General features: G+C 38.6%; 1 protein-coding gene across 1 annotated transcript in view; it reads right to left on the bottom strand.

Annotated features, from left to right (window-relative positions):
* pappab (pregnancy-associated plasma protein A, pappalysin 1b) overlaps positions 1-20,881 on the bottom strand; it is a 138,852-nt gene that overhangs the window by 96,343 nt on the left and 21,628 nt on the right. Inside the window, exons 3-7 of the mRNA XM_051669375.1 lie at positions 19,110-19,255; positions 18,550-18,843; positions 17,693-17,885; positions 16,260-16,381; positions 8,260-8,761 (exon numbers count right to left, since the gene is read on the bottom strand). Coding sequence (XP_051525335.1) covers positions 8,260-8,761; positions 16,260-16,381; positions 17,693-17,885; positions 18,550-18,843; positions 19,110-19,255 — 1,257 coding nt within the window. The remainder of the gene's footprint in view (positions 1-8,259; positions 8,762-16,259; positions 16,382-17,692; positions 17,886-18,549; positions 18,844-19,109; positions 19,256-20,881) is intronic.

The raw sequence follows: 20,881 nt of genomic DNA, 5'->3' as shown, positions 1-20,881 counted from the left end.
AATATTCATTCTCTTAAGATTACTACAGGAAAATACACTTAAAAAAAAAAAAAAAAAAACCTTGTGAGCTGTACATTTTGATCTAACACAGGCTAGTAATGAAATTCTAGTGTATACTGCTTACTGCATACTATGTGAAAGTATGCACTATGCAGTGATAAACATTTCAAATTGTAGTCCTTTGTTGTCATTTGGCCCCATTACATTGTGGCACTCAGTTATCAACTAAAACATTATAATAAAAAAATATATATATATATTTTGCATTTTTAGTCTACTTCTGTGAAATAATTGATTTAAGTATTATCAAAAAATGATAGCAATTGCAGCTAATATTACTTTAATATTACAGATATTACTTATTTTGGTTCATTTGTCACACTGGAAGGAGAAAGATGGGGTAATGGGATACAGTATTTCAAGCAGTGTGCTCTGTTGTATACTGCACATTTCAGCAAATGTAGTAGGTAATCTGGGTATTCCATTCATATATAAAATCTGCATACTGTCCACAGTTTCCTAATGCGACCCGCGTCCACATGCGTGGCTTTGCTATATGCAATGCATAATTACAATTAATTTAAACTGGCTGAATACTGTTCAGAAGACACTAGACTGTCATTTAAGGGTTCAACTTCTGGTGCACTGAGTCACGTGACACAGCAACATGACGTCGATTTCCGTGAAGCATGTCTACGGGTGCAGAGCCAACAAAAGTGCCTCTGGTAAGAAACCTCTAAGTTTTTTCATTGAAACCTGTTTGGGTGTAAAGAGTAGCGGCTCTAGTTTCGTTTGATATGGCCGTTTAAAAAATGCATACATTTTTCGTGCATAAGCACGCTGATAAACATGATGTCAACATACGTGGATTTTGGGACATTATTCCCTGAAAAGTTTAAAAAACATGTTTTTTTAATACATTTCAACATTAACACATCTGTGGGTCATTTCGCTTCATTTTAATATACATTTTGTTATATTTAATTTTGTTATCACTGTACAATATGGTTCTATTCGTTAACAGTAGTAAATGCATTCCGATATTCACTGTGCATTTTCACATTGAGAATCAATCAAAAGATGAACATTTTTGCTTTATATGGAGTTCGGATGGGAATAAGGTGCATTTCGAACTGTTCTGGGACCAGTGCAGACAGACAGCACACTGGAGGTTAAGTCATTCATTAAACAGGGAGCAAGGGAGCATCCAATAGCTCTCTATGCAGCTAAGTGCATTCAGTCCAAACATTCATTCAAAAGTTCAGTTTCAGGCTACAGATGATGTTTGGACCACTCTACATGTTTGGCAGACATCAGAATCAGAATCAGAATCAGAATCAGCTTTATTGCCAAGTATGCTTACACATACAAGGAATTTGTCTTGGTGACAGGAGCTTCCAGTGTACAACAATACAAAAACAATACAAAAACAGCAGCAAGACATAGATAATAATAATAATAATAATAATAATAATAAAACAAAATAAATTATACACATATGTACATACACACACAGACACACACATACATACATACACACTTACACATACGTAGTACAAATCTAATACAAATCTGTTATCTGTTATGTACAGTGCAAATACAATCTGTTAAACTGTGTATTGCACATAGTTATTGCTCAATGGGGCAATTTAACTGTTCATGAAATGGATAGCCTGAGGGAAAAACTGTTCCTGTGCCTGATGGTTCTGGTGCTCAGAGCTCTGAAGCGTCAGCCAAAAGGCAACAGTTCAAAAAGGTAATGGGCAGGGTGAGTTGGGTCCAGAGTGTTTTTTCCAGCCTTTTCCCTCACTCTGGAAGTGTATAGTTCTTGAAGGGAGGGCAGGGGGCAACCAATAATCCTCTCAGCAGTCCGAATTGTCCTTTGTAGTCTTCTGATGTCTGATTTCGTAGCTGAGGACAGACTCAATGACCGCTGAGTAGAACTGTATCAGCAGCGCCTGTGGCAGGTTGAACTTCCTCAGCTGACGAAAGAAGTACAACCAAAGCTGGGCCTTTTTCACAATGGAGTCAATGTGGGTCTCCCACTTCAGGTCCTGTGAGATGGTAATGCCCAGGAACCTGAATGACTCCACTGCTGCCACAGTGCTGTTTAGAATGGTGTGGGGGGTAAGTGTTGGGGTGTTCCTCCTAAAGTCCACAGTCATCTCCACCATTTTGAGTGTGTTCAGCTCAAGGTTGTTTTGACTGCACCAGACAGCCAGCTGTTCAAACTCCCTTCTGTATGCAGACTCATCGTCATCTCGGATGAGGCCGATGACAGTGGTGTCGTCTGCAAACTTCAGGAGCTTGACAGAGGGGTCCTTGGCGATGCAGTCATTGGTGTAGAGGGAGAAGAGTAGTGGGGAGAGCACACATCCCTGGGGGGCACCAGTGCTGATTGTACAGGTGCTGGAAGTGAGTTTCCCCTGACTCACAAGCTGCTGCCTGTCCGTCAGAAAGCTAGTAATCCACTGACAGATAGACATGGGAACAGAGAGTTGGTGTAATTTATTCTGGAGTACAGCTGGGATGATGGTGTTGAAAGCCGAACTGAAGTCCACAAAAAGGATCCTTGCATATGTCCCTGGTCTGTCCAGATGTTGCAGGATATGATGCAATTCCATGTTGACTGCATAATCCACAGACCTGTTTGCTTGATAAGCAAATTGAAGGGGATCTAGAAAGGGTCCAGTGATGTTCTTCAGGTGGGCCAACACCAGTCTCTCTAATGATTTCATGACCACAGACGTCAGGGCGACAGGTCTGTAGTCATTAAGTCCTGTGATTTTTGGTTTCTTTGGGACAGGAATAATGATTGAGCGTTTGAAGCAGCATGGGACCTCACACTGCTCCAGTGATCTATTGAAGATCTGTGTGAAGATGGGGGCCAGCTGGTTAGCACAGGATCGAAGACACGCTGGTGAGACGCCATCTGGGCCTGAAGCTTTCCTCGTCTTTTGTTTCCGAAAGACCCGGCTCACATCATCTTCACGGATCTTAAGTGCAGGTTGAGTAGAAGGAGGGGGTAGGAGGGGGGTTGCAGGAGGTGTTGGTGTTTGTGTGAAGTGAAGGTCAGAGTGGGTGTGGGGTGTGAGATTGGGCCTTTCAAATCTGCAGTAGAACACGTTCAGGTCGTCAGCCAGTTGTTGGTCCAAGACTCTGTGAGCTCTGCTGTAAACCACGGTTTGTCGTTGTTGAACTTTAAATAATGCACACACAAGTCACACTCAGGTCTCAGGAGGTTGAACATTATAAAAGTAAGAGTGGTATGGTATAAGGCTGTGCCAATACAATAATTTATCAATATATCACAATACCTGTGCTCATGATATTGTATCTATACTTTAGATCCCTTTATCAATATTTCGATCTATCTTTTTATGTATTTATATCATGTCTTACAGTTCAATAATGAAGAAGCAGGTCCTCTAAATAAGCATTAAGTCTGAGACTGCCATTTCTCTGTGCGGTCAAGCCGCTTCTATGAGGCACGAGAGATATTCTCAAAAACTCAACCTGCTCAATCAAGATTCATTCTTTCTCTCATGGACACGCTGAGTCTCTTTCACGCATTTAGCACATTTTAAATCGTGATCCAATTATGATATTGTGATGCCTCAGAATATATTGAATCATGACATATGTATCGCAAAACGTATTCTATTGTGAGGTGATTGCGTAACCCAGCCCTACAGTATGGTATTTCAAAAATGGCTATAGAAATTCTTGGTTGTGAATGAATGCTTGTTGAGAATCCCCATATTTATCTACTCTGAAGTCTTTGGGGCCCTTCAAGTGCTACTTTCAATAAAACTTTTAATCATGCATATTTGTAACAGCTTTGCAGTACTCAATGTAGAGGAAGCAAAATATACAAATCTTGTTTACAGTATGCTTAGATCATGCAGCATACATTCAACTTGTGCAAATTTGTGGGTGATGTTGGTTCTTTCAGAATATTTTGTGCTGTTGCCCTCTGTGGCATAATCATATTGACACATTTGAAAATGATAATAATATACTATTTAATATATATGAGCCCAACATGGCCAAGCATGTTAAGGACTATGGAGGTTCTCAGTGGCCATGCTGTTTAATCACTCTCTGAAACATAGCAGCAGTGATCTATAGTGGCAGTTCTTTAGCTGAGATTGGACATTACAGCACATTCCCCTACCATATTGAAGAGCTCTCATTAGGAAGCCTGCCTCTTTTAGCCAGACACCACTTTGATTGGGGCTGCTTTTACTAGTCACAATGAGTGATTGCGTGCCTCAATTCGAGCTGAACAAGGCCTGCACCTGGAGGATGAAATGGCCATGTAATTTTGCGACACTTTGGAAATGACAAAACATTTTAAGGCCCTTGTTTTACTGGGCAATATGAAAACAATCTGTAGTTAATTGGTACACAGTGATGAAAGATCGGGAGTGCGTGGACTCAGCAAAGGCCACCCACATAGGGGTGATAAAAAGAGATAGTGGACAAAAACAATAATAAAAGGACAAAATAACTGACAAGAACCCTGCCTGTAGTAGTATATTTCAACTCAGGTAGCAGTAGCAAACTATAGCAATAGCAAACTGTATACAGATAAAGTGTTCACAGTAGATTTCATTAGCTGACACTGGGTAAAAAATCCCCCACCTTTAACTAACTCAATTGCATGTCCAGTGCTGAAAAAGAAATGTATCTTTGCTGGTCAGACTGGCTAAACAAACTGAGCACCAACTTGGCCAGGCTGGGAGACCAAACAGATCAGCTTAAACCAAAAAAAGACCAGCAAACCAGCTGAGACTAGTTTAAAAGACTTTGTTAACAGAGTTTGTACTGAATGCGACTACTGCAGTTAAATCCTTTTAACTTAGCTCAGCGCAATGAAATATCAGCGCTCACAAAAACACAGACTGAGAGCAAGGAGTTACTGTAAAATTCCCATAAGGCAGCCTAACTCGAGGAATCACTTGAGTTGGTACTGAATAATGAATCTCCTGTATTTGGCTTCTAGTAGAAGTGAAGGTTTGTAACAGAACGGGCAAGGAGGAGGCGACAACCAGCTGAACAGTAAACATAAACTTTAATAATATAAATGAACTTAAAACAACATAAAACTTAAGGACACAGACACACATGCAACACGACTGCGTGTCTCTCTCTCTATCTCTCGAACCGGCATCTCTGGCTGCCCCTTTTCTCGCTCTCCCGCTGATCAGCTGATCCAGCGCCACCTGTGCTCCATCACGGCCCGGCCACGCCCTTCTCCTTGTCACAAGGTATATCTTGAATATCTTGTAGTACTTCTCAGAACAGCTTTCTCAACAGTACTTTTGCTGTGTGTTTGAGAATTTCAGATGAGGCGAGTTTTCACTGATCCAAGAACAGCTACATCCCTGGCAATACACTGTTACATTTCCTCACCATCTGGTAAATACAGCTGTGCAGCATTAATGCATAAAGAAAGCCTTTCCTTTTTAATTAAAAACCACACTATCTATAAGTAGATTAATCTGTTGGCTAATGAATCTCGACACCTAGCTAACACAACTTGGACAGTGATACTACAAACTAAACACAGCTTTAATGTGTGTTTGGATATGCCTGCTAATTAGCACTTCTTAATTCTAAAAGAGATGAATTGCTAATTCCTATTTAAAGAGGAAAAGATCACATTTTCGACTGAAACATGCATGTCTTTTTCTTAAACGGCTCTGTGCATAGTGATAACATATGACTGCTGCAGCTGTCACTACAGTACTTACGAACGTCAGCCAACTTTTTGGAAACAAGACAAGACATCCTAAACAGCCCAGTGTGAGGACAGTGAAGTTCATCGAGTTCACACTAGGCCCTGTCTCTATCCACTGAGTTGATTTTTTTGTGAAAGCTAATGTACAGTATTGGCTGCCAGCCAACTGAGGTGTTGCCTTGTGCTCTTGGAGGGCCCACCATTCAGAAGCTCTGGAAAACAAGCCCAACCCAAATGGCACACAAAAGGAAACAGAGACAATGCCTGCCTTCTAAATGACTAAAGTCTTCATTTATGTATTGTTAAGAAGAGACATATTTTCCAGAAGGAAATAATGGATGCTTAATAGGCCTATATATCTCTTTTTTGTCTTTCTTCACTGAGATGTAACAATTATGAAGCTTACAGCATAAAGGATCTAATTTCTAAGCCCTTCTTAAAGGAACAGTTCACATAGAAATTTTAATTCTGTCATCATTTACTCGCCCTCATGTTGTTACAAACTTGATTTTTTGTTTCGTTCCATAAATGCCTCAGTCAACCTTCACTTTCATTTAGAGCTGTTGAAATAAAATATGTGAATGAAGTGAATGAAAGGACAAAATTAAATAATTCTGAACGCAATGCAGGGTTTGACAAAAGTTACTGATCAAAAAACACAATTTTACAACTCCCTTCCCCTAAAATTTGTCCCCAAGATAACACAAGCACTGTTTTTCCAAATGTCAACAATCAATAGTCAAAAAACTGTAAGACAGGACCTTTTTTCCATGTATTTAAGAACTGCCGACTTTGGTAGAGAGTCACTGTTGTGTTTTCCATCTAGGAGGCTCTCTGTGATTGTGTTTATGTCTGTAGACAACAGGAGCCCATGAAAGACCACATGAGGCTTTAGTTTAAGCATTTGTCAAGGTCAGGCTATAAGGGCCATCTTCTATTTCAAACTAAATATGTGTAGATGCTTGGGTTGACAAATGCCTCCTGTTCCTCTGTCTTCAAACCATAGTGGTTATATCCATGAAAAAAACCCGAGCGGCTTCCTGCAGAACCACCACCAGGATTGTAAGGAATTGGACAAAAGAGGTAAAAGGATGCTCTGCAGGATGGCATGGAGGAGACAGACAAGGAAAACACTGAGGGATCTAGCCACTGTAATAAAGACTACATCAACTTTGATGTGGACAAACAATGCCTTTATCACCAAGACATTTCCCTAACAACAAGCCATAGATTGCCAAGGACCTACAGCAAACATCAGTGCAAATGAGATCAACAGATCTGACTCTCAAAAGCACTGCCCACACACCATCCATCCATCCATCCATCCATCCATCCATCCATCTATCTATCTATCTATCTATCTATCTATCTATCTATCTATCTATCTATCTATCTATCTATCATCCAAGAGAGGCCCGGTCTCTTCAAAAGCTCTCCCACTGTTTTGTGGCACTCAGAATTTATGAGTATCCCATGAAGTTAAACTGCCTGGGAGCACTTCAGCATGTATCTCTCAGATGACAACAAGCTGGCTGTGAAATTCTTTGAACTGACCTGGACCCCCAGGGAGTAAAGGGCATGTCTGAAGACCTCACACATAGTACCTAAGACAACCCTAGCACTCTAAAGCAAATCAACACATGGCAGGAACAGTTTAGGGATTCATAGGGAACATAGTCAAACCCAAATCAATCTCAAAGTTGAAGGACAAAATTAATGTGCAAGTGTTTCTAGAACTGTGTTAGAGCCATATTAAGGGAATGTTCAGAACTGTAGCTCATTTGATTTGTTCTTCAGAAAGAAGAAAGTCATACGAGTTTGAGAGGGCATAAGGGTGAGTAAATGATAGGAGAATTATCACTTTGGGTGAATTATTCTTTAATATATTCATGTGACTCATTTATAATACATGTAATATAAATTTTGTACAGTATTATAAATTAGACTATTCCATATGTAAGACATAATATATAAAATATCAGTAGGGGTATTGTAGTCCAAGGGTTGAAAGCTCTGGACTGATAACTGAAAGGTTGTAGATTCAAACCCTGCAGGGACTGATATGTGTAATGTCTTGGATAAAAAGAGTAGGCTAAATGTGTTATTGCAAGTTTGTTATTTTAAAAGAATGAAAAATAATGCTTCATAATAAGACTTTCTGACATGCAAGACCAATTTTCTTTTCGGATTCTTCTCTGAATATTTGTAAGTTTATCTAAAAACAGAGAGTTAAAAAAAAATAGTAGCTGGCCACCAGTGTATGATGTGTTTTGAAGGTTGGCAACACGGGATGCTGGTGTGCTGGTGTTTCAACAAGGCTTTTTGACTAGCATAACCAGAAAGACTGCATTGGTTAACTAGCAATACCAGAAAAACCACCACCTAGACAAGCATCAAACCAGCACTAACCAGAATAAACCAGCATGGGAACTGCATATTGGTTAAGTTGGTTGTTTTCAGCCTGGTACAATAGAATACCATGCAAGTTAATGGCTTTATAGCACACAACTTACCTGTCCACATATCTCAGAGTGGGTTCTTGAAGGATCAGCCCATTTGGTGAATGTGTGAATGGTGGCTGGCGTATCAACCTATAGTGTAGAGGATGGCATGTCTGGCACAGAGGGTAATCTGGCTTTGAGGCCAACAAAGTAGCATCAATTTCCAGGTGCTGTTCCATGGTGAAGAACTGCACCCCATACACCTCTTCCATCATGTCTAGTTTGAGGGTTAATGGTGTGTCACAGAACACATACTGTGGACCCAGTGAGATATTGTTACCACTGAGTGTCAGGAGAAGGATGTCATGGATTGCAGGCAGTCCAGTTTCCTCTGAAGAAAAGAAGGTGACCCAAACAGTGAGAGAGTTGGGCACCAGTGGATAGGCAAACTCCAGCTGGAGCATGCAGCCCTGGTGTGGGCAAGATGCTGAGCCAACACTACTTGAGTCTAGCCCAGCGTTGGGGCTCCATGTGCAGACGCTCGGTTCACAGGTCTGCTCCACGTCTGGTGGACCTAAGGAAGACAGAATGTTCAATTTTAATCATTTACAACTTGATTCAGTCAGGTGAAATTGACTTAGATGCTTAGCTCAGTAACTGCTGCCTCAACAAATGAAAATCAAGACTCAGAAATGACAGACTTCAGTTTTAAACAATTTTCATACTGAAACTAGGTAGTACAAACAACTGTCATGTTATTTCTTCTTAAACAACATGAGGTTACATATGTGTAATAAATCCTTTTCAAATTACTACACAACTAGATATTGAAATTTTGAAGAAAATTAGTGGTACATGTCCATTCAAAACTTGCTGGCATGATTCTAGGGCATTGTGGGTGGTTGCCAGGGCATTGCTATGCTGTTTAAGAATCTCTTACCCTAAGTCCACAAGTATGCAAATGCAGGCCCGAGCACTTGGCAAATGCATTGCCAACACGCAGTCCAATTGAACATACTTACGTCAAGTCATGTTGGAATTACCAGACTAATTAAAATATTCCCACTTTTCTTCATGGAACTCTTAATTACAAGTTGTAAACTCAACTCCCACTTGACAGTCATGACGTCATGTAAATAGAACAAATATGGCAGCAGCCTCAACAGTCAAAAGGTAGTGAACACATTTCTGTTTGATATGCCATTTTATTATAAAGACTTTAAAATACTTGCACAGCAATTTTCTCTTCAAACTGTTGATTTGCCATTACAGTAGTTGGCTTGAAAGAAAGAACTCACCATAAAAGCGGATATTTCACACTAATGCCCATTATAGCGCCCATTGTGGCAATGTTGAGAATATAACGTGCACTTGCGTTGAGTTATGAAATGCAGCTAACACATTTCCGAACGCAACAAGCACAAAATCGAGTTTGCATAGCTAGAAGTGTTAGCAAGCGCCACTAATTATTTACAGATGAGCCTTGAAGACAGCAGAAATGAACCTTAACAAAATCAATTACCGTAAGTTACTACATATAGCAGCTGATTATTAGGTGCTTGGATTACTGAATGACACTGTAAAAACAAAACAAAAATTTCTAAGAGGGCCAAATGATGTCCTTTAGTAAGATGGCAGGAGGTCATTTGCAGAGTTCTGGCCTTGGTCCCAGTTTTTCTTAGAAACTGACAAGAGGTCATTGTGAGGCTGCTGAATGGGGGTGGCAGAGAGGGGGTGAGCTTGGCAGGGAGGCCCCACCGAATCTGGGAGGATCTCTTGAAGAAAAATGTTCTTAAATGAGACCTAGAGCACAGGCCAAAAACTCCAAACTTGTTGCTATTTTAAGTAAAGATAATTTTAAATGTATATTGAAATAAGTGTCTGTGAGGCATCATTAATTTAATCCCTGCTGCAACCTGCTGCTGCATGGCTTGCATTACAAAGCTGAACCAATGGGTTCACATAATAACTTAAATGCTCTGAAATATATCATCTTACTGTACATGGATTTTTAAACACCACGAAACAGCAGCAAACATTATTGTGGAAACACTTCAAACAGATAAACAGTGGCCCCAAAAAGAATTTGGAAACTTAAGGCATACTTAAGTATGAATTTCATTGCATAAGATAACAAAATAGTATAAAAAATTGGCATCTGAAAACAAATGGAATTTATATTATTTATTTTCATGTGGACGGCAGAAAGACTAGTGACAACTTAGTGGAAGGTAATGCGTTAATGACACTGTCATTTTTTATTTTCCTGTGTAGTAAGTGTTATTTCCTAATTGCTTATACCTCAAAAGTATAGAAAATGGCTATTATTCCCCACAAACTTTACTTTTGTGATCAGGACAGTGATCTTTTGAAATGTACCTATTTCCGATGAGAAAACGGGTGAATTTGTGTCTTTTCATTCACATAAAGTCAGAAAAAAACAACATATGAATCCAAATTAACATGTATTTATACTAAAGTGATATTCAAAGCCGTGCTGGTCCATAATGGTAACAAGTACCCGTCTCTTCCCCTGGCACACTCGGTGCACCTCAAATAGGATTACAACAGCATCAAGACCTTGCTGGATGCCTTGAAGTATGATGAGTACGGCTGGGAGGTCATAGGAGACTTCAAAATGGTGGCATTCCTGATGGGTTTCCAAGGCGGTTTTACCAAGTTTCCCTGCTATCTTTGCCATTGGGATAGCAGGGACACCAAGGCGCACTACCACAGGCGAGACTGGCCACAGCGGACCAAGTTCTCTATGGGGAGGAACAACATCAAGTGGTAGCCACTGGTGGACCCTCGGAAGGTGCTGATGCCACCACTGCACATCAAATTGGGCCTTATGAAACAATTTGTCAGAGCTCTAGATAAGGAGCCTTCAAGTACCTTCAAGACTTCTTCCCTAAGCTGTCTGAGGCAAAGGTCAAAGCCGGTGTCTTCATCGGACCACAGATAAAGAAGGATTTTGGATTCATATGTTGTTTTTTTCTGACTTTATGTGAATGAAAAAACAAAAATTTGCCCGTTTTCTCATTGGAAATAATATCACTGTCCTGGTCACAAAAGCAAAGTTTGTGGGGAATAATAGCCATTTTCTATACTTTTGAGACATAAGCAATTAAGAAATAACACTTACTACCCAGGAACAAAAATTGTGTTACATAGTGTGATGAGATTAATGATCCTAGACCTTTTCATAATAGTCACTTTTTTACTGCACATTTTTGCAATTACTTTTAACCAACTGGTCCAAAGGTAATTTTTTGAGGATGTATAAAGCCAGTTCCCCTCAAGCAGATAAACACAGCTGGAGTTTGTCATTAACAATTGACATGTTACCTTCAAAAAGTGTCCAAATATTTTTGTCTTAATTTTGACCCTAACCCTGAACTAAACCTAACCCTAACCCTAATCTATTTATAACTTAAAATCTATCGAAATTATTTGGTTTGATATTATTGTCGTTGTTATCCAATTAAATGATAATCAAGCATTTTTAAGTGTGCTCTAACTCTCCATATACGTTTTAGTGCCACTGTAGCTGCATTGAAATAATTAAATAATAAATGAATAATACAATTTAAATAAAGTTGTTCTGGCATGTTACATGACAAATAAAGGCAAGCGTCATTTATATTGTAACGGCAAGTTAAATGATTAATGGAAAAAATGTGGGAAAACGTTTTGTTAATATTTATTTGGTTGCCAAGCCTCTAGGTAACCTCTCTAACACGTCTAATTAGCTCCGCAGACTCAAATATCTCCTTTGTTCGAAGGTGGGTATTTGTTGCTCTATTCGATGGCCAAAACAAACTAGGATGTTCTGAAACTGGATGCATTTTCACAATATCAAATGCACAAAATCTTGCAAAATGTCTCCCATATAGGTCCCCTCATGTACCTCAGTTGCTGAATAAGGGAATATTAGAGGAAATATTAGATGGATAAGGGTGGAAAGGACAGAACAGAGCCAGAAATAGAGCAAGCCATCAAGAAGAACAGGATTGTCCAAAACAAACCAATTAGCTTAGTGAGTTTTAGTTTAGTAGAGCATTACATATACTTTTAAAGTTTAATTTCAGTCGGACTGATAAATCATCTTAAAATTAAATCTTAAAGGGATAATTCATCCAAAACAATTAATATATGTCTTCTGAATAACTTGTGGGTAACATTTACTTTTAGAATGTGAATGTGAAAGTGGAGATTTATAGTAAAAAAGGACTTAAATATTGATCTGTTTCTCACCCACACCTATTATATCGATTCTGAAAACATAGATTTATCTACTGGAGTTGTATGGATTATATGCTGCCTTTATATGATTTTTTGGAGCTTGAAAGGTCTGGTCCCCATTCATTTGCATTGTATGGGCCTAAGAGAGAAATAAAGAGAATTGACATATTTGGGTGAACTATCCCTTTAAAATGTAATGTAAACGCTTGAGTCCAACTGAGATCTCACCAGTCCGATTTCTGTGAAGTCGGAATAACAGACCAAGATAATATACAAGTTAATCGGACCACAACTGGCCTTGTGAACGTATCAAGGCCGTTTCCTGGTGAAATAAACACTAGAAGTGCTACAACAACCAAGACTTTTATTCACTTACACAAAAATCACAAGTAAAACGGCACATTATCAGTTCATACTCTTAATTTTAGTTCTATTCCTCACACAATGCTATCTTATGACATCAGTACACTTTTACTGTAGTGCATGCCTTGTAAGGTGATACATTTTAATGTTTGCATTACATTACCAACTACAATTACAAGCTTATTCAAACACAACCAAGTTAGCTTAACTGAGAGACTGGGGTACGAGTTCAGCAGAGTAAATGAGGCGACATGTGAGCCAAAAGTGTCATAGAAGCACCATAAAATGACATGGTTGCTTTTATGATGCTATCAGTTAGGTTTAGGTTTTAAAGGAATAGTTCATCAAAAAAATGAAAATTCTCTCATTATTCACTTACCCTGATGCCATCCCAGATGTGTATGACTGTCTTTCTTCAGCAGAACACAAATTACGATTTAGAAGAAGATAGAGCTCTGTCAGGTCCTTATAATGGAAGTTTACGGGTGCCAGCACTTTGACAGTCCAATAGTCACATTTAGGCAGCATAAAAGTAATCCACACGACTCCAGTCAATCAATGAATGTCTTCTGAAGCAAATCGATACGTTTGTGTGAAAAAATAAATAGATAATTAAAACTTTATTAACATTTAAAAAGCGCTTCCTTCCAGCAGATGATGCATTACATGTCATGTCACGTAAGCACGTCTGTGAGCTCACGAGAGAATTCAGAAGCGGTGTTTATTTACAACAGAAGAACGACCATCATTCGGCCATTTCAAACAGCATCAGAGCCCTGGATGGAAGCGCCGATTTAAAGTTATAAATGTTTTAATTATCGACTTGTTTCTTACATAAACCTATCAATTCGCTTCAGAAGACATTCACTGATTGACTGGAGTCGCATGGACTACTTTTATGCTGGCATCCGTGTCGGTTACATTACATTGTGTCAGGTATACTTGGACACAGAGATGAACACTGTAGCTTGACTACAAAAAAACTACAGCATGGCTATGCAGCAAGACCAGCCCGAACCAGTATAAGCCAGCCTGGAACTGCATGGAAATTCATGCTGTTCTATGCTGTATTTTTCAATAGGGACAGTCAGAATCAGTAAGTTATCTTGGTAATAGATGGCAATAGGAAACAGACTAGTGTACGGGACTGTTTCTAGACAACAGCAGCATGGCAGACAAATGAACCGTTGAGGTAAGAGTGGGACAGAGACACAAGTCATTCCTAACATTCCTGGTATTGAGTCTCACATTTGTACTTCTCCATGTTTTCAATCAACTCTGGGATCCTTCTCATGAACACAAGCGACCACAGGGTAATTTGCGTGGCAAATCTAGTTGACTTTGCCCAGCACTCTTGCATCCATATATTTGTTATGCCTGTGTTGATCTTTTCTTGAATTCCGGCAACATGATAAGGGCATCTAAGGACACTTGATGGGGAAATAATTATCCAAGTTGCTTGTTTAACCTAGATGATTTAAGGAATATTGAGCCCAAATATAAAATTCTGTAATCATGCTCAAGTTGTTTCAGTCACCAATCACTCTCATTGCATCTTTTTTCCATACAATGAAAGTGAAGAGTGACTGACACTTAAATTCTGCCTAACATCTCATTTAGTGTTCCACAGAAGAAAAAAAAAAGGTTATATTGGTTTGGAAAAACATGAGGGTGTGTAAATGACAGAATGTTCATTGTAAAGTGAACTATCCCTTTAAATACAGAGGGCATGCATTAGACCGAGAAAGCGTTGTAGACAGGTGATTTTCAGAAAATGTTGAAGGGCAGAGGTTCAAGCCAGCTGTGGGTCCTCAAAGTCAGGTTTTGTATCTGATTATAAACAGTGGAAAGATGGACCAGGCTATGGAGTACACCAGGGAAACCATCCAAATACAAAGCATAGTTAAAATGTTGTGGCCATGGCAAGCCTGGGCATGCCTTCTCAGCTGACTATGAGTAGGCACCGCTAGGCCAACTTGGCTTTGAGGGATACAAGCATACACTTACGGCTTTACCCGCCACAAGTCTGACTCACCCATTTCTAAAAGCACCCCAAATGAAGTAATTAAGTAATTAAACAGAAAAACAGCCAGCCCTGGGAATGCAGGTCTCTGAAGTTGTTTTCAGCATTTCAATGTCAAGTCCAATTCTCTTTTTCAAGAGCTTTTGCAGTTAAAGCTAAAATAGTGGACACTTGTCTTGGCTGGTAGAGCCTAGTGCAAATTGAGTGCGTAGGTACAGTGTTGCTATCATTGACACAAATTTAAATAAAAAATGCATAATAGCATTTTCGTTAGCTGAAATAAAAACTGATGACACTGATGCCAAGTATGAGTATTCACCTCCCAATATCGGCCTGATACAGTTAATACAGAGTAGTATCAGTGCATCTCTACTAAAAACTAAAAAAACTCTAAAATTTGTCAAAAATGACACTACATTTTAATGACAATTTCTTTTTTTTTTTTACAATAATATAGAAATAAAGACTAAATTAGAAATACCAAACTATAGTAAACTGACTTCTATATAGACAGCTTCTTACTAATAAAATAACACCATAACCCAAAAGGACTGGATTCTACAGAATTCCGATAAGGAGAAGCCTGAGGATAGCAGTAGGGCTTCTTCCTGTGATACCGGATCAAAGGTTGACCTATGAGGGCAGGGACATTGATACAGCACAGGAAAACATGACTCATTCCCCATGGTAAAAACAACATTCATTTATGTGCACAAAGCTCTATGGACAAATTCTTCCATATATTTATATATCCACATATTTCGAGCCTTAAAATAAACACATGAGAAAATCAAAATTTATGACAACCCCCATGACTAATTTTTTCCACACTTTCTAGTTCTTTTCCTCAAGGATTACTCTGCTGTTCTGTCCAATATTGGCCTCACTTGGCGTCCTGCAATAGGTGCAATGTTTTAATCATTTATCCCACTCCATAAAACTGCACATTAATGGTTTTGAACAGAACTCACCAATTAAACACAATTTCCAAGTGTCAACAGAAACAGACCCCTTTCACTTTGCCAAAGCAGTCAGTTTAAATTCAAACAGGAAAACTCCTAAAAATATTTCAAGTAGACCACTAACAAAACCACTAAATCGTCTGTTTGTCTCTTTGTATGCAATGATTTATTAATAGCATAATGTAAAGTTATGCTATTGTTGTGTTCATTTACTCATAATTTAAAGAATGTTTTGGACAGCACTTCAATACAGTTACATCTAAGATCTAAGTTAACAGATATAAATTAATGAAGTGTTCATTCCTTTTAAAGGTGAAGGATCTGCCGAATCTTTGTTTTTTCCTGGAGTGGTCAGTCTGCTCTCAAAATCATCTCAGTTACCACATAACGGCATCCATGGCAGAGTTTTATGGATTATATTTGGATAATATTTGAGTCTAAAATTTCTGTTAAAAACCATCATCGTTGTTAAGTCTTACCTTCTGCCTCACGTGGGCTCCAGTGGCCAGAGGGGGCGCAGGGTCTGGGCGAGGAGGAGTTAGAGGCGTACTGCAGGAGCACCCCAACTTCAGTACATCTGTCACACACTGATCCCACTTCTCTAGGAAATCAACAGACAGCCAAGGTAGCAACTTAGACACAGCAACACTACAAATTGTTGTTTAATGGATAGGGCATTTGAGAGAGACATGTAACACCTAAACAGGCATGGGGTAACAAGTTTCAATAGACGAGCAAAACTGCTGTGCGACATGTCATATTTGATGTTTAATATACAGCTGTATGGAGTGGGATTTTGGACCGATAAGATTTTACTGTGAGTGGGGCTACCAAGTGTGACGTTGTATAAATTGAAACCAATCGATCAACAAAATGTCCTGTCACTCATTACGGTCCCATCTGGTAAGGATAAAGTCAAATTTACATGGAAGAGACATAGTAACTTTTATTGCTCGTCACTTTAAATAGGGAGCTAAATAGGGAGCAAGGGAGCATCCTATAGCTCTCTATGCAGCTAAATGCATTCACTCCTAAAATCTGACCAAAAGTTCAGTTTCAGGCTGCAGTTGATGTTTGGACCACTCAACATGTTTGGCAGACATGGGACAATGATAATCAGTACACTGAATAAGAATTTATCATGTATAATTTTATTTTAACATGGTTGGCAGTGATTGGATGATGCTGGACATTACTTTGAATTAGAATGAATCATGCTACTTTCTGATGTAATGTCTGTAATGTCTCAAAAACATGAATAACCAACACTCCTGGAAACATAATAAAAAACTGATTTAAAAAATCTGACTTTCTATAGCTTGGTATACTTTAAAATGTCACTACATAGTCCCAATGTCCACATATGTTGCTGTCCATTTTTAAGAAAACGATTTGCTCTAGAAATTATTATTATTATTATTATTATTATTATTATTATTATTATTATTTGCATGTTTATTAGGTGCTACTAGTTACAAATCAAAAAGGTAAATGGAAAATGCACACAGCAGTCATGCTCGGGACTCAGGAGATTAAGCCTCTCTGACCTAGATTACACCTTGAAATGGTTGACTTTGACCTTTTTAGTATCTTAACATTAAATTTTTATTAAAGCCAATAATTTTTTTATCTTTAATTCATTTTTTATCTATAATAACTTCAGGGTCTTCATTCATGTTTTACTTGTATATTATAAAACCTGCAGAATGGAATTGGAATTAACAAATAAAACCTTAAGGAAATTACAGCATGAAACAGTAAAAATCAATGAATGAAACACGTCATGAAATAGTTACTTTCAAAGTATTTCAAAGTGTGCAGCATATCATTTTGCATCAGGTTTCCTCTCTCTACAGCATCTATAATCATTTGTAAGATCTAGGAACAGCTTTGGCCCCTAGTTCTTTTTCACCTGTCAAAGTAGTGGCCAGTAAGAGCAGGGAACCACTCCAGTGTGAGGGAGTCTTGGTCTTGCCCTGTTACTCGAGGAGGAAGAGGAACAGGAGCTGGTTTACTGCCAGGTCTCCAAGACTGGTAGATCAGATCCAGGTAACAGTGCATCCTGGCCACCTGGTTGAGCGTGAAGGAATCTGTGCAGTCATCATCTTTAGGGAAACAAAAAGAACCAAGTTCTAATGAATCATCAACATTACACTCCAGACTATGAACGTGTGTGTGTGTATACAGTATGTGTATTGTATGTCTGTTTATCTCTTTATCAAGAATTTTACCAATGCTGCTCATCCGATATCAAAAGACATTTGCATGTGTATGTGTAATATTTTTATGTGTACAGTGGCCCCAAAATGTATATGGATACTTAAGCCTCACTTAAAATATAGAGTTGTTATAGCATTAAATTACAAAATATCAAACCAAGTGGCATATTTTTTAAAGAAATTGGACAGGCACACATTTCAAGCAAAACATTTCATAATAGAAGTATGATAGGCTTTAAATGATAAACAATATATACAGTATATACAGTACTATATATACAGTATATATACAGATTACATATAAGGTATACATATAAGGTGAACTGACTTCATACATCCACTAAAAATGACCTTGAGACAAATTGGTCAAAAGTAATTGCAAAATGGATAAGAAAAATGAAGTTAGGTTCTAGCATCATTAAAGGGTCTAGTATCATTTCAGGTGCCACTTGGTTTAATAGTTCGTTATCTAATGGAATGAAATTCAACAAAATGCAAATACTTTTTGGGCCACTGTATGTCCACTTGTGTTTGTCTCTGTAGGTCTCACCAGCATAGCTCATGTAATTGTTGAAGGGAGTGTTTGTGAAATGCCGTCGCCCGCAGGTATCATTGCCAGGCTCAGGGTCTCTGCAGTACTTGTACTTAGGCGTGGGGTTGGTATCTGCACACAGATCTCCTGTCTCTAAGGAAGGCTCTGTCTCTAAACAGGCATCATTACAGGACTCGACCTCTGAGATTCCCCTGAAGACATGGTACAGTCCAAGACTGTGTCCAATCTCATGGATCATGGTGTGAGTGTGGCCAAATGTACCATAAAATGAAGGGTTCAGTACGATCCCACCTCAAAAATAGACAAAACAAGAAGGCATCATAAGCATTTTTAGCACCATATAATGTAAAGGGGGAACGGGAGGGGGAGGGGGTTCTCGACAGGAACAAGTCCTAAAAGTACTGTGTTGGTACCATTGTATAGGGAGTGTATCAGATGCCAATACCATGGCATTTTGATATATAACATGATACCGAATGATTACCATATTCATATACCTTGGTTATGGTAATAAAATTGTAATTGTATACATTTTAGTGGTTTATGTATTTATTTACCTAAATGTGATAAAGCTTCTTTATCCCAGGGCCACGTGGCCACACCAGCAAGATCTTCATCAGATGAGTTAGCAAAGAATATGTTCAAGTGTGTGGATCCATCCAAATTTAAAACCTCTTTCAGCTCCTTCACGTCCATATAAGCCCTGAGACAGCAGAACAGAAAGACACTTGTAACATTGCTCCAAAGATTCTAGATTCAAAGATTTTTTTTAAATTGTGAAATAATTTTCAACAATTTTTCCCTCCAAATCTTATTTCTATAATGCAAAAAATATCATTCACGTTATCATAATGTAAAAAAATAAAACTGCATATTCTTAAAATTTTATGGTTGTAATTGTTATACTTTTTAAAATGTATGATGAAAAAAGACAAGTGTCCAGACAGGATGATTCTCATTATTGCTTTATGTATTACCACACAAATCGTAATAGTCCTAAAGACAGGCTTAATTTCCTTTATGCAAAATATAATTTTTCTGATTTTTCTTTTGGTTTTGGGGTGAAATATGACCCGGATATGATATTCATGAGTTTCACACTTTTATTAATTTATTGTTTATTTATTAATCAAATATATCAGTGATATCTATCTCATGATAGGTGGAAAAGCCCATACAGAAAATACACAAAGTATTTGTGTGCATATAAGTGAGAGTGAGTGAGTGAGTGTGTGTGTGTGTGTGTGTGTGTGTGTGTGTGTGTGTGTGTGTGTGTGTGTGTGTGTGTGTGTGTGTGTGTGTGTGTGTGTGTGTGTGTGTGTGTCAATGTTTGTCAGGAGAAGCAGTGTTCTGTAATTTAATGGCCCTAGTGAGGCTGTCACACAGAGAGTTTGTATTTGGAAGGAAACCTGAGCCTTACTCTGCAGACAGCTCTGAGGTCAGAGGTCACTGGCCCTGTCTAGTTAGGAATGCATTGTGTCATTTGGATAGTTCCAAACACGGCCCCTTTAAAATGCTTATTATTTCACCTCATACACACTTGGCATGTTATTCCCATACAAGTATTTCCCCTGCAGTGATAACTGTCACACAAGTCTAACAAAGACATGCCGCTCTGGAGTGATGAATGCTGGCTTGCTGGAGACATACATTTACATAAGTACAACAGCATGTTACCATGCATATATTCATATTTGCGCAGACGTATAGTATTTCATATCGCCTCTCCACTAACCCCTTCTGTCTTTACGGGAGGCCCTACTTAATTTTCTCAAAACATTTCCCTTTTGAAAAATGCTTTTTTAAAAGGAATAATAAATGGCACTGATCTCCTACCTCCAACACGTTCAAACGTAGTAAACACCCACCTCCACTATTCAAAGAGAAAAAAAGGTTAAAAAAAACAGTCAAGCCTCATTCCTCATCTTAAGAGGAACATCTGTTAACCAGCTCACCGTGAGGACCAATCAAACACAGTATCTGTTGTCATGCTGCTAAACCCTGGGTTAGCCGAGACATTATATAAATGTATGTATTGCTTTGTAGTGCTTTTTGATGTATTAACCTTCTAAGGAAGACACAGGCTTAGAAGACAGGATGACCATTTCCTGTTTTTTATATTCATGTAAGCCTTCTACCATGGCACTATGTCTTGTGAAGTCATCACTCTCTGTCATAAAAGAGCAACAGTGGAAGCCTCATGACAGTTCAAAAGAAAGAGAGTAAGTCATGTAAACGTGTGTAGCTACTATATTTCCAATCATATACGAAATCTGTACAACTATTTAAAGAAGAATTTCTATCATTGTACAGCCTAAAGCATGTGTAT

Source organism: Myxocyprinus asiaticus, chromosome 3 (genome assembly GCF_019703515.2).
Source record: "Myxocyprinus asiaticus isolate MX2 ecotype Aquarium Trade chromosome 3, UBuf_Myxa_2, whole genome shotgun sequence".
Lineage (NCBI taxonomy): Eukaryota > Metazoa > Chordata > Actinopteri > Cypriniformes > Catostomidae > Myxocyprinus > Myxocyprinus asiaticus.
This window is presented reverse-complemented; position numbering and strand designations above follow the sequence as displayed.